This window comes from Ursus maritimus, unplaced genomic scaffold (genome assembly GCF_017311325.1).
Source record: "Ursus maritimus isolate PB19 unplaced genomic scaffold, ASM1731132v1 scaffold_7, whole genome shotgun sequence".
Lineage (NCBI taxonomy): Eukaryota > Metazoa > Chordata > Mammalia > Carnivora > Ursidae > Ursus > Ursus maritimus.
The window spans coordinates 39,697,950-39,712,407 of NW_024426885.1; the positions used below are offsets into that span (position 1 = coordinate 39,697,950).

The 14,458-nt window shown below is 48.1% G+C and overlaps 1 protein-coding gene across 1 annotated transcript; it reads left to right on the forward strand.

Moving 5' to 3' along the window:
* Positions 1-10,802: 10,802 nt before the first annotated feature.
* FAM170B (family with sequence similarity 170 member B) lies at positions 10,803-13,365 on the forward strand. Its single transcript, XM_040624167.1, has 2 exons — positions 10,803-10,925; positions 12,206-13,365. Exons 1-2 carry the CDS (start codon positions 10,803-10,805, stop codon positions 12,941-12,943), a joined length of 861 nt encoding a protein of 286 aa, XP_040480101.1. The 3' UTR covers positions 12,944-13,365.
* Positions 13,366-14,458: the final 1,093 nt, after the last annotated feature.

The following is a 14,458-nucleotide window of genomic DNA, read 5'->3' on the forward strand; positions in this document are numbered from 1 at the left end:
GTGCTAGCCGGGTAGCCTCCCGCCCTGTAGGCTCTGTCCCCCTGGCCCGGCCTGCTTGCCCAGCTGGCTTTCATCAGCCTCTCACTGAGCCACATTTCTGTCTTCCTTTGTCCCTGTTTATGTTGCCTTGCAAACAAATGTCCTGTCTTTCCCACGAGGCTTCTCTCTGGCCAGTTTATTTTAACCGTGTGCAGCCAGGGGCAGGGTTTTGCTCTTCTTCCCAGTCCTGTTTGAGGCACCCACGGAGCCAAACGGTGCCCCTGATCCGGAGGCTGGAGCTGTCCCTGGCCCCGGGACGCCCGCTGGCCCTGGTGTACGGGATCCCAGGGATGGATGGGTAGGAGGCATGGCGCTTTGCAGAATCCTACTTGTGGGCCTGTGTTTTATTTTATTTTTATTTCATGAGGATTTAAATAAAGCTAGAAGTAAGTGACTGCTTGTTGTCTTACGTGTTTATTGCACAAAAATTAGAAAATAGGGCGCCTGGGTGGCACAGCGGTTAAGCGTCTGCCTTCGGCTCAGGGCGTGATCCCGGCGTTCTGGGATCGAGCCCCACATCAGGCTCCTCTGCTATGAGCCTGCTTCTTCCTCTCCCACTCCCTCTGCTTGTGTTCCCTCTCTCGCTGGCTGTCTCTATCTCTGTCGAATAAATAAATAAAACCTTTAAAAAAAAATTAGAAAATAAACAAAAGGATAAGAGAACCCTCTTGCCAAAGAGAAATGTTGCTACACTTTGGCCGTGTCATTCCAGACTTCGCTGTGTTTTGCACCACTAGTGTGATCCGGTGTGTGTTTTTACTCACTACGCTGTGAACATACATTCTGCTTTCCTCATGAATGGCATTGTATTTCTTCGTTCAGTTGTCCCACAGTTTATTTAACCCAGGGCTTCTCGAACTTTGTTAGGCACCCAAATCAGTCGCAGGGAGGCCTTATTTAAGCACAGAGTGCTGACCCACACTGGAGCCGAGCCCAGGAATTTGGAGTTCTAACAAATTCCCGGAGGAGGCTGATGGAACCCGATCAGTTTAGCCGAAACTCCTTGCTCGGGACACAGGCCCCTTTGGAGTTCGTGAGTGTAAATGACACGTGGTAAAAATGGGCCAGCAACACCTTGGGCATACCCCTCCTTAAGGAGAAATCTCTGAAAGCAGGTTGCCAGGACAGATGGTATCACGGGCCTCAAGTTGTTGCTACGTATTGCCAGAAAATTGGTCTTATTTCTTTTTCCACCAGAGTCTACCAGTCCTGGAGTTTGTATTTATTTCTCCTCCTCCTCCTCTGCCTCCTCCCCCTTTTCTAAATAAAATGTTCCCACCACATGTAGCTAGTCTAGCCGAGAAAGCTAGGTTCCTGTCCCACAGGCTGTGTGAACTCAGAAAACCTCCCTTCCTCATCTGAGGCTTGGTTTCTTCATCTATTAGAGGGGAAAGAATACTCCTTTGCCCCATTCCTGGGTTGCTGTGAGAATCATAAAATGATGAAAGAGACTGCCCTTTCTAAATTGTGACCCATGTGCAGATGGGAGGGTCCTGAGCTCTTCCCAGAAGGATTAAGACACAACCTGTATATATGAGTCTATTTCTGGTTTTCATTTGTTCGTTTGTGTGTTTTTAGATTCCACATAAAGTGAAATCATATAGTATTTACCTTTTTCTGTCTGACTTTTTTCACTTAGCATAATACCTTCTAGGTCTATCCATGTTGTCCATCTTGAATGGCAAGCTCTCTTTTTTCTGGCTGCATAATATTCCACTGAATATATATACACCACATCTTCTTTACCCATCAATGGACACTTGGGTCGCTTTCATATCTTGGTTATTGTAAATAATGCTGTAATAAACCAGGGAACAAACTGGTGATCTCTAGAGGGGAGGGAGTCAGGGGATGGGCAAAATAGGTGAAGGGGATTAAGAGGTACAAACTTCCAGTTATAAAATAAATAAGTTATGTGGATGAAAAATACAGCATAGGGAATACAGTCAGTAATATTGGAATAGATTTGTATGGTGACAGACAGTAACCACACCTGTCTTGGTGAGCATTGTATAATGTATATAATTATTGAATCATTATGTTACACACCTGAAAATAATATATTTTATGTCAACTATATTTCAATAAAAAATTACTTACTTAAGTAATTAAAAAAGATATAGCCTATAGTGTGGAAAGTTCTGGAAGGTTAGAGAGACTGGGGAAAGTTGCCTAACAGGGGCTTGTCTTCACAGCCAGGGCTGTGGGTTCCACCAGTTGCCAGCAAGAGCCCCCAGTGGTATGGTGGTCAATGATCAACAACCCACTTGCTGACTGGGGTGATGGAGGGGTGGGAGAGGAGAGGCCTTGATTTTAGCCTTTGCCAATTACCACCACGAAACTGCTTCCTTCACGACCTCTTGCAAGCTGCCAGTGTGTCATAAAACTGAGTAAAATAATTAGGAATTGATGAGTTTTAAGTATTTATTACTTTTGTGCTTAATATAATTTATTTGTCAGTTTATATGAGTTTAATTTTGATAAGGACTGTGTTTAACAACTGGCTTGCAAAAAGTTCTTGAAAGATTTAACAATCGGCGCTCTCTAGCCAGAACTGGGTGGCCTTGGCACACCATTGGATGCCCGTCTTGTCAATGAACTCATTAAAAATGCAAGTCACTTTTTCAGCTTTATGCAGGAGTAATGCATGGTTATGCCAGGTTCACCTTGTACATTCAACTGAGGGCTACACACCGGCAATCTGAATTATTTTGGTTTTGGCATTTATATATAAAATAGCCCAGTATGAGTCAGGTGTAGCAAGGACTGAGATTTGGGGTCCTGCTAAGACATCTCTCTGGCTCTCGTGCAGTGCAGCCAAGCTCCCCCCGCACGTCTCTCGTGCAGAGAGAAAGCCGGCAATTTGGGGAAGCGTGCTTTGTTTCCAGAACCTCATCAGTAAGGTCTTGAGAGATCAATTTTCAATTGCTGCTGTTCTTGCCTTTTAATTATCTTCGTCGGGCTTTATTGTGATCAATTTAATTTGTTGTGGGTTGGGGGTTGAGTCCTACAGTGTGCCTGCTCCTTACCACAGTACTAATGTTTGCGACCTGGAATTTTCTAATAAGCCCACTTGCATTTGGGTATACTTTGTGATTCAAATATGAGCCTTCATACCTCTTTCACTAAGACAGGTAAACAATATAACTAATTTTTTTTTTGGCCTGTACAGTGATATTTCACCATCCATAATGTGCCACTGCCTGTGAATCTGTGCCATGTAAATAGCCTGTTAGGTGTTGTATCCAATGAAATAATAATACATTTGCTGGGTTATCGTTTTAAAGAAACGGGGGAATTCAAATTTGGGGGAATCGTTTTAAAACTATAAATCAAAATTGAAATAATATACAGATGCTTGTAGACTCCTCCTATAAGTAATAAATAATTCATATGTGCTCGCCTCTGATCCTTATCAGGGTTGTTGAATTTCTGGCAGCTGAGGGGGACTTGGGATGGCTTCTGAGAAGAGTTGTCTTTCCCTTGTGAAGTGAGCCAAGTGAAGCTGACCTCCTTCTCACTGACACCGACAGGACTTCTCTCTCCTCCCCAGGAGTGGGTGCCCACAGTGCCCGTGATGCTGGCTGGTTTAGGCGATGGGGGTCAGATGTGAGATGCACGTCTCCAGCCACCATCCGTCCATTCCCCGTGTACTGTGGGGATGCTGGAGCCCAGTTCTGCCCCCCTGGAGCCAACTGCCCTGACCGTGAGCTCCTCGCATTTCACCAACCTGACTAGGATGATCCCATGCAGCCGGGGGTCCCTAAGAGCCAGACCTCCCTCTGTGAGCAAAGCCGGATGGGATCCTGGGAATGCAAAGTGTGGTTCAATATTTTGAAAGTCCAGAAATGTAATACACCACATTAATAGAATGAAGGGAAAACACCCCACATAATCACGTCAGTTGATGCAGAAAAAGCATTAGACAAAAATCAACATCCTTTCACGATAAAAGCACTCAATAAACTAGGATTCAAAGGGAACTTCTTCAACATAAAAAAGACCATTTATAAAAGCCCACAGCTAACAACATTCTCAATGGCGAAAGGCTGACAGCTTTCCCTGAAGATAAGAAACAAGACAAGGATGCTGGCTTTCCGCACTTTGGTTCAGCGTAGATGGAAATTCTTGCCAGGGCGATTTGGAAAGAGAATGAAATAAAAGGCAACCAGATTGAAAGGGAAGAAGCAAAACTGTATTTGCAGATGACATGATCTTATGAACTCCTAAAGAGTTCATGAAAAAAAAATTAGGATTAATAAAAATCAGCAAAGTTGAATAAAAAAGTTGTATTTCTGTACAATAATAAGGAACAACTTGAAAAAGATGTTGAGAAAACAGCTGCATTTACATAGCATCAAAAAGAATAAAATATTTGGGAATGAATCTAACCAACGAAAGGCAAGAAAAGTGAAACTAAAAGCCTCCCGCCCCAACGTGGAGGGGGCTGGAGCCAGTCTCACTGGCCCGAAGGGGTCCAGCTGGCAGCCGACTGGTGTGGTTGAACACAGTGCCTCACATTCAGGCCCCTAAGTCTTAGCCTCAGGTTCCTTTCTGGGAAAATTTCCCATAGGACTTTCACATAGCCTAACTCGGCCTTCCCAGAAATCATTCTGGAAGGCCTGGGATCAAGCTCCAGGGCCTTTGGGTGGTGTGTCAGGGAAGGGACAGTGGCTGGCCTCTCCTAGGACACCTTTTGCATCCATTAAGCAACTGTATCATCTCACAGAAGACACTTTCTCTGATGGACGGGATGGGAAGAAGCCAGTCTGAAGATGAGGGTCTGCACTAGCCCTTCTAATTGTGGGGATGGAAATAAAACATTCCAGTTATCTGTGAGCATAAACGCTGCTTGTCAGTGGGAATTGCAAATGCCTTGGATGTGAGCTGAAGGCTGAATGGAGTAAGCCCGGGACACTTAGATATCATGGTGACTTTTGGCCTTTGGGGTTCTGGGATCTCACCTTCCACGTTGGAGCTATGCTTCCAGAAGGTTCTTCAGTAGGAGTTAGCAACTGGTGGCCTGAGAGCTGTGTCCAGGGTGGCCTATGGCCAGCATATTTTGGACAAAGAGAGAGGGAAGACCCAGCCCTTTCCCCAGAGCTCCCAGTGTGGCTAAGAACATGCATGAGGAGTGGCCAGCTGCCAGGATCCTGGAGCTCCTGGGTCATCATGTACGTGGCCTCCAACTGGGCTGTCCTTCCTACTAGCTGAAATCACCCTTCCAAGGAAGCATATGTTGGAAGAAGACACTTCTGCATCCAGAAGTCTCGTTGAACATTCGAGATCCCATGGAGCCAGAACCAGGCAGGAAGGAGGCAGGGCTCTGGGGCCTGGAGCACAGCCACGGCCATGCCCGAGGGCCCAGCCCGAAGGGTATCCCCCTCCCTGCTCTCTGATGACAGAGAAGGCCCGGGCTATTTGTGTGGGCGGCCTGAGGTTAAAGTCAAAACCCCGAGACAGCTCCAAACCAACCATGGAGAAGGAGCAGCCTGTCATTAAGGCTGAAGGGGAAAAAAAAAAAAAAAAAATCAAAACTCCCTTCCCCACTTGCTTGGGGAGCCTGAGGAAGAGTTCTTCATATTACATTTCTCTGCGGCTGAGTTTTTCGTTACGTGGTCCACTGACTCACTTCTTTTTAAATAGTTACAAGAAGCAACAGAAAATGATCTCAAAAGAGAGTACTTCCTTACTGGAATCCTCAAAGGGTCAGATATCTTCTGGCATTTTCTCTGCAATATTGGCACAGGACGGAGGTCATCAATAATTCCTGGGGACTGACCTTCCCCAGGACAAACTCCCCACTCTGGAGCCCACCCTGCGCCTGGCCGGCAGCATCTCGGGCGGCCCCCTGCTTTTCTCCTGCCTTTGGGGGTTAAGTCTGATCAGAGGAGTTCTTTGGGGGGTCGTGGCAAGGTGGTGGGTACTGCCTCGAGGGGCCCTATTTTCCAGCATGAAGAGAAGAGCGTTGCCTGCTTAAAACATTCCTATAGCAGCGGGGCCACAGAAGTGTCATGACTGATGCCCCGCCCCCCGGCAACGTCAGGCTCCTCGGCCAGGCGGACAGGCAGTTTCTGGACACTCGTGGGCTCTGGGGTGAATGATCGGACTCTCCCTGTCGTGTAGATTGTGGAGTTAGAAGGGAAGGGAAAGGAGAAGCGGCGTCTCTGCTTCCTGCCATGCCCGTGGCTGGTCTGTTTCCTGTTAGCCTTTTCTCGGCTGAGAAAAACAGAGGCTGGGAAGAGTAGATTTTGGAAGAAAAGTTAAGCCTGGAAAACACTCCAGGCCTTCTTGACGAGGTTTAGGGCTGACATGCGATGTGTGAAGTGAGTTGGCCGGGACTCAGAGCTCTGAGAAAATGCTGTGTCGGTCCTTTTGGGGTTTTGTGCACCAACCCTGCTGGCCCCAGCCGTGGAGCACGGAAGTTCTTGGCAAGGCTGGAGAACCAGCTGGAAAACTTCAGGGCCTGGGACATAGTGGGCTGGGCGGGCCTGGGCCTTAACCATTCTTCTTTTCCCTGGGGGAGGGCAGGAACCCTGTATGGGTGGCCTTCCTGAGCTAAATAGGGGCATGGAGCGGGGGGAGGGGCTGGGAAAGAGGGCCTTCCTGTGGACCCAAGGCAGCCAGAGGCCAGCGGGGGTGAAGGCTATTCGCACACCTTTGGTGGGGCTTTGCTCTAAGCCACCTGCTGGGAAGTGGGCCCGCAGGAAACAGCATTAGGGCAGCAGGGCAAAGCAGCCCTGCCTCCCGCTATCCCTCCTGCCCGTGCCTCGCCCAGCCCCTCTGAGCTTCAGGCTCCCTCTGGGAAGGACGGTTAATGATGCCTATCTGGCAGGATTATCGAGGAGATTAAGAAGAACATATGTCGATTCCACGGGAATAAAGGAACTGTCTCCTGTGACTCTGGGAAACAGTGTTTTGAGTAGAAAAAGGAAGGTTAAATACAAAAGCAACTATATATAAACTCTGTAATATAGTTAGTAAAGTAGTTTCCCAGAAGGTTCAGGTTAACAACTCTGAAACTGCTGTATGTGAATACGGGGGGTAAGCAAACACGTGAATGGATGACAACTCCTATTGTCCTTGCGGAACCGCAGAGCTCCCCACCAGGACAGCAAGTACGCTACAGAAGACGGTCAAGGAGCTGTTGGAACCAGATGCACTTAAACATTACAAGGAAAATCAGTCTGTTGAACTATGATGGCCCTGTAACAAATTGCTCCCCAATCTTGTAAAAGATGGATCTTTTGCTATGCTCACGGTTTCTGAGGGTCAGGAATTCAGGCGGGACAGATGGCTGGATTCGGAGGGCATGGCTAGCGTCTGTTCTGAGATGTGTGGGGACCCAGCTGGAAAATTCTAAAGGCTAGATGGCAGAATCATCCGAGGGTTCATTCACTCGCCCATCTTCTGGTTGGCTGGGACCTTTGTCAGGGCTGTTGGCTGGAACACCTCCATGTGGCCTGGGCTTCCTCGCAACGTGGTGGCTGAATCCAAAGGAAAGTACAAAGAGAGAAACAGAGAGACAGAGAGAGGGAACCAGGAGGAAGTCCTATTGTCTTTTATGACCCAGCCTTGAGAGTCTGGAAGCATCTCTCCCTGTCTTTATTGGTGTAGGCGGCTACAAAGTCCACCCTGCTTCCCGAAGAGGGAGCCCATCTCTGTGGGGCAGTGTCGACTTCATGTTGTAAGACAAGCATGTGGGATGGGAGATAGACCAGTGTGGCCATCTCTGGAAAATATAATCTCCTACAGCCCCATCTAATCTCTCTCCCTCTTCCCGAGGCATGTGATTATCTTCAGATGTCCTCTACGCTTTTGCACGCATGGACAACAAAGACTCGGTGTAGGGCTTTTGTGGGAGGGTGCAGCACATTTAATTTTCACTTAAGTGGAATTCCCTTGCATTTTGCTTTTTGCACTTTACATGAATTCGCTTATTAGCACATGTAGATCTCTCTTTTTTGTGGTAATATAGTATTCCACAGTTTGGTTATGGTGTAATTTTTGTAACTCTTTTTTCTTTTGATGGATCTTTGAAATGTTTCCTTCTCCCCCCCTTATAAATAACATTGCAATAAATATTTCTCTAGGTGTTATTTCATGCACATAGCACAAAATGTGAACATTTCCCAGGAATGAGATGGATGAGTAAAGAGCTGAGTGAAAGAACACGCCCACTTTTAATTGCAATGGGTGCTCTCCAGTTTCCTGGGAGAAAGGCAGGTATGCAGTTAGCAGGAGAGTAGCACAGTGTTCACTTCTTTACGTCCTCACTATCCCTGAGAACTGTCAGTCTTCCCCATTCTTGTCTTAGGGGCAAACGTAATACACTGCCCATCATGTGTTTTTAATTTGTAGTTTCCTCATTATAGTTAGGTCGAGTTGGGCTGAACATCTCCTCTGTTTCTCAGCCATCTGCATTCCTTCTCCTGGGAATTGCTTGTTCATTTCCTTCACTGAGCTGCTCATAGCCGTTTCACTAAAAAGCAGAGAAATGCAAATTGAAACAATGAGGTTTTTTTTAAGCGATGAAGTTAAAAAAAGATGACAAAGATTCCCGAAGCTTGTGATGATTGATATCCCTTGAGTTCAGAAAAACCACCCTACAATTAGGGTGTTAACTTATATTTTTTTCTACGCCCTTTTAATTAAAACACAACCCTAGTACCATATGAAAATATTCCTAGTTGTTTTGTATGAGGTGAGACCGATGGTGGTTAAAAAAAAAATTGCAAATAAAAATTTTCAGCATCACTTATTGCCTGAGTCTTCTTTTCCTCCCTGACTTTTGTTATTTGCTTTCTCTCTTAAAAATTCAAATACAGAGGAACGCTTGGGTGGCCTAGTTGGTTAAGCGTCCGACTCTTGAGTTTGACTCAGGTCATGATCTCAGGGTCATGGGATCAAGCCCTGGGTCAGGCTTGAAGCTCAGCGGAGAGTTTGCTGGAGATTCTCTCTCTCTCTCCCCTTCTGCCCCTCCCCCTGCTCTTGCATGCTTTCTCTCTTTCTTTAATAAATAAAATCTTAGGAAAATTCAAATATATAATGTGATCTTTTTCTGGACTACTGTTATCTTCCATTGCTCTACTTATTTTTTTGTGTTGGTACCCCCGTATTTTTAAAAGACAAGCCTCTGGATTTATTTGATAAGAGAGAGCACAATTACAGTATTTCCTCTTTCCGCCAGGGAACATTGTGTCTTTGTAGGTACAAGTGTGACTTCTCATCACTCTGTAAAGCTCTGTGTTGTTCTCCTTCACGCAGTGGCCTTTTATTCTGGAGAGGAGTATATTCACCTAGGTCCTGGCTGTGTGGGCGGTGTTCGGGTTACTTCTGGAATATAGGGCTTATTTCCGATCCATTACCTTTCCGAGCTGTTTAGATTTGGGGATGCTGAGGCATAGAGTTGGTGACGCCGAGCAGAGGTGAGAGGGAAATGGAGAGAAGTGTTTTAGAGGAAGTATGTTCCAACAGGAAGACCTCCGGGAGCAGAGAGAGGTGGCAGGCCGGAAGGCGTGCCAGAGTGACTGTGTCTGGACTGAGGTCTGTGCAGGCTGAGAACGGAGGGGACCCAGTGTCATAGGGTGAGAACCATCTTACCTGGGGGCGGCAGAGCACCGAGATGCAGAGAGAGGGCAGCTCTGCTAGGTTGGTACGCCCTTGACAAAGACCATCAGCAGCTCCATTGTACTGTTTGGTGATGCGTCGATTTGGCAATTATTTCTAGAATGCTTGTTCATGTGTCAAACATTATTCTAGATGCTCGGGATGTGACAGAGGAAAATTGAATGGACTTTCCTCATGGAGCTTCCCTTTAAGAACAGAGATGGGTATAGATAAACCCATTGCGTATAGGCGCACATGCATAAAAGTGCCTGAGGGCAAACACTAAAGCAGGGTAAAGGGGAGAGCTGCGTGGACGGGTGCCATTTCAGCAGACTGGACTGAGAGAGTGAGCTACCAGGACCTAGAGGAGAGCGTGCTGGTAGAAGGGCAAGTGCAAAGGCCCTGAGGTAGGGTGTCCCTCATGCCAGGGGACCTAGACCATGAAGGGCCACGAGGTCTAAATGAGGCAGGGGAGGGACACTGAGGAGGAGGTAAGATTTTCAGTCATCTGCCGTTTCCTTGGTATGAGGTAGGCCCATTCTGATGTTGGGTGATGACAGTGTGTATGCAAACACGTGTGTAGTGAAGTGAATGTGGTGTGAATTAGTGTGTATGCGTGTGTGAACATATGTGGGTTGTTAGGTAAATATGTGTGTGAATTTGGGTGTGTGTGTGTGTTGGTTTATATGTGTATGTATGCGTCTGTGTCTTTAAATGTGCGTGTTTGTGTATGTTTGAGTGTAAGTGTGTCTGAGTGATAACGTGTCCGTGAGATATGTGTTTACATATGTATAAGCATCTTTGTGGCTATGTTTAGGAGTTTGTGTCTCTCTGTGTGTACAAGTGTTTATATGTGTGTGTTTGTGTTTTGTGTTTGTGTCCCTGACAATAAACAAGGCAGGAAAGGCCCCACGGGGAAATGAGATCCTGATGGGAAGCCTCTCCTGGCCTCCAGGCTGGGTCTCAGTCCTTGCCACGGGTCACAGAACAGGCCAGTGTCATTGATGAGGTCACAGAATAAAGCCAGGATCCTAGCGACCGCAGGGAGGCCGGCAGCCACTTGGGCTGGGGCCAGTGGAGGGCTTCAGCACAGCCCAAGCCAACTCTCATCAAACAGCTGGAGCACTGAGTCCCCTGGGTGCTGGGGTCCAATCATGAAACGCCACTTGGCAGATCATAGGGGAGAACGGTCACCAACAGAGGGGGCCAGCCTCAGCTTGGCCAGCCCGGAGTCCACGGAAGAGAGAGGTGAAGTGCGCTGGTCAGGTAGGTCCGAAGTAAGAGCCGGAGGGTGCTGCCAGATGTGTTCCCTGGGAGGGAGGTCCTGGAGGGGGAGGAGTGGGCACTGGTCACCCCTCGGTGCTGTTGCTGAAGTGTTGTATTGGCCATAAAAATGAATGGTGGGTATGCCTGAGGCCATTGTGAGTACATGAGGGGATTTCAGAAGGTATGAGGATGAAACTGTTCAATGTCCATCATTATATATTTTAATGTACGTTGGAGAAACAGAATTAGCTTGTCAATCCAATGATTTCCGAATAATGTAAAGAAGTGCTTTATAATAAATGGATTCCAGTTAATCTAGAAGACTAGATTTAACTAGATTAAAGTTAATCTAGTTAGTTTGAAGACCACCCTGAAGTGACCATGGGCAGCACCTAAGGGTAATACCAGCTCGTCAGTCAGTTAAGCTCTCTGGGCCTCAGTTTCCTAATCTGTCGAATGGGAAGCACAACCGTGTAATTTCTGGGTTTTTTTTCAATACTAATGGAGGTAAAGTAGGCAAGCGCGTAGATGGTGATGGGCTGTAGTGAAAGTTCAAGGAGAGGGCGAGATGCTCCCTGTGTAAGACGGAGACACATCCCGAATGCCTAAGGGGATGGTGGGGCTGGAAGTCCTGGCCAAAGCGTGTCCCATGCATGGCTTTTTAAATTGGTTTTATTAAGCTGTTAATTTAAATACAGAAATATTATCAATTTTAAGAATTTTGATAAGTGTACATTTGTGTAACCATCACCATGATCATGATATGGGATATTTTCATCATCCCCAAACGTTCCCTTGTGACCGTTGAAATCAGTTCCCTGCAACCCCCTCACCCCCAGCTCCTGGTAACCCTTGATCTCTCCTCTCTCCCTATAGTTTTGGCTTTTCTAGAATGCCATCCAGGTGGAATCCTATACCGTTCCGCCTTTCTACGCTAGGTGCTTTCCTTTAGCATATGCAGGAGAGAGTCACCCATGTCTTCCAGGTATCAGTAGATCAATCCTTTCTATCAGTGAATAGGCTTGCATGGCGTGGATGTACCATAATCTGTCTATTCGCTAGTAGATGGTGTTTTGGGGTTTAGTCGTTTTTGGTGATTACATTCATCCGTGATTTGATCCTCATCATTACCGCCCGAGGTAAGCACCGTTATCCCCATCTCATGAGGGAACAGCCACAGGAGTGGATGGCACCTCCCCAGGGCCCTTGGAGCCCTTTCGGAGTCCTGAAGGTGGGTTGCGGTGCGGGCGCACTGATGAAAATGTCCTTCCACTTCTCAGGGGCCGACAAGCGAGAGGAGACATCTCCGCGGCCCGGGCCGGCTGTTCCCCACGAGGAGGACGTCTACTCAGCCGGCAGGCCTCGAGCGATGTTGAGCTGGAGCAGCTCCCCGTCCTCCCAGTCCTCCTCCGAGTACCAGTCTTACTCCCAGTACCAGTCTTGCTACTCGTGCACGTACGAGGAGGACGCGGCCCAGCAGAGCCTGTGCGCCCTCTACACGCACGTGCAGACCGTGCAGGGCGTGGCCGTGGCCTGGGAGACCGAGACGGGCTTCGAGCCGGTCAGCAGGAAGCCGCGCATTCACGAAGCCGAGTTCATCAAGAGGCAGAGGCGGAAAGGCTCCTCCTTCGAGACGGCTTCCAACACCGACCTGCGCTGGGAGCTGGAAGCCAGCAAGAACAACTGCTGCCTCGAGCAGGACGACGCGGAGCTGCTGGCGCCCCTCGAGTGCTGCGTGCAGGAGCTGCGGGACACCCCGGACTGGCTGGTCACCACGAACTACGGGCTGCGCTGCGTGGCCTGCTGTCGGGTTTTCCCCACGTTGGAGGCTCTGCTCAAGCACGCCCAGTATGGCATCCAAGAGGGCTTCAGCTGCCAGATCTTTTTCGAGGAGATGCTGGAGAGAAGGCGGGCCCGGGGCCAGGTCCAGGAGCAACAGCTGGAGGAGGAGGCACAGAGCCCTTCAGAAGGCAGTGAACATTGGAGGCGGCATGCCATGGTGCTTTCCTCGCAGCAGCAGAAGCAGTGAGCTGGAGGTGATGGGCCCAGCCCTGCCCTCACCTCCGGCACCTCCGTTGCTCCTTCCCCGGCCAGCAGGACCAGAACTACAGGGGCCGGGGGAAGAAAGCCAGCAGGAGCTAGAGCTGGGAGGGCCATGACAAGTGAAGGGGAAGAACCCTTCCAAAGGGCACAGCATTTCAACCAGAGTCCATTTCAAAGCTGAATCCAGAGGAGGGCTTCAAGCGTTTCTGACCATGGGCACGAGATCCGAAGCCCGCAAGCCTGTGGCCACAGGGATTTCTATTTTTGCTGGTAGATCAAGCAGGTCATGACTCAAAGGAGAGCCAACTGCAAATGAAGCGTCAGCCCTATATTTTTCATTGTTAGCAACCCACCATATGCCTAGTTCTATGTCTTATTTTAGTGGGATTAAACTTGAGTAACTCAAAATTTAAGGCCATGTCTAAAGGAGTGAACCATGCTATTAGGTTGGAGCCACAGGAAATTGCCATTTCTGTAGCCTATACACCAGCACAGACACCCGGAGACAGGCAGGTTCCCAGAGGTAGAGATGGGGGCGGGGGTCCTGCTACCTATGAGTTCATATGTCAACTACATGTTTTAAAATGTTGTTACAAAATTCATTTGCACGCTGCTGTCTGCCCCCAGCTCAGGGGCCTGCTTTCATTCAAGAAACTACATGGATGGCTCACTGTGTGTTAGGCTGATGAAACATATAGCCCAGCCTTCTAGTGAGAGGCAGAGAGAATAGGCAATTACAAATCCAGGGGATGAATCACATAAAGGAGGTTTGGGGAGCTCAGCAAAGGGCCCCCAAACTCACACTGGTTGACAAAGAAGGAAGACTTTACAAAAGAGGCGATTTTCACAAAGGCTTGGAGGACAGGTAAAATTAGTAAGCCCAGTGCTTCTTACTGTGGGTGCTGTTGACATTCTAGGCTGACTAATTGCCTTCATGTCAGGGAGGGCTGTCCTCTCCCCTGTAGAATGTTTGACAACGTCCCTGGCCTCTCCCCACCAGATGCTAGTAGTATTCCCCTTCCCGACAATTGTGACCATCAAAAATGTCCTCGATCTTAACAAACATTCTCTGGAAGCAAAAGTGCTGCTTGGTTGACAATCACTGAGCTAGACAAGAATGAGGATCTTGAAAGAGGGAATGGCACAGGATGTTTGGGCAATTGCCATCCACTTGGCTTGGCTGGAATGCCGGAGACATTTCTCCCCCATAAGCTCCATAAAGATTTAGCACTGCTATGTGCCAGACACCGTACTGGGCATGGGAAACAAACGGTGAACAGGCATGGATGGGTCCCTGTGGAGCTTATGGCTGGTGGGCAAATATAGACTCCGTCCATACCTATTTAGAAATAATTATGGAAGTACTTGTTTTACCACCTTCAAGGCCCTCTGTGGCCCAGGCTTTGCTAACTTCTCCACCACCATTTCATAGCATTCACTGCTTCACTCACCGTGCTCCAGCCCCATTAGCCTGCCTTCTTTCCTTAAGTGCTCCAAGCTT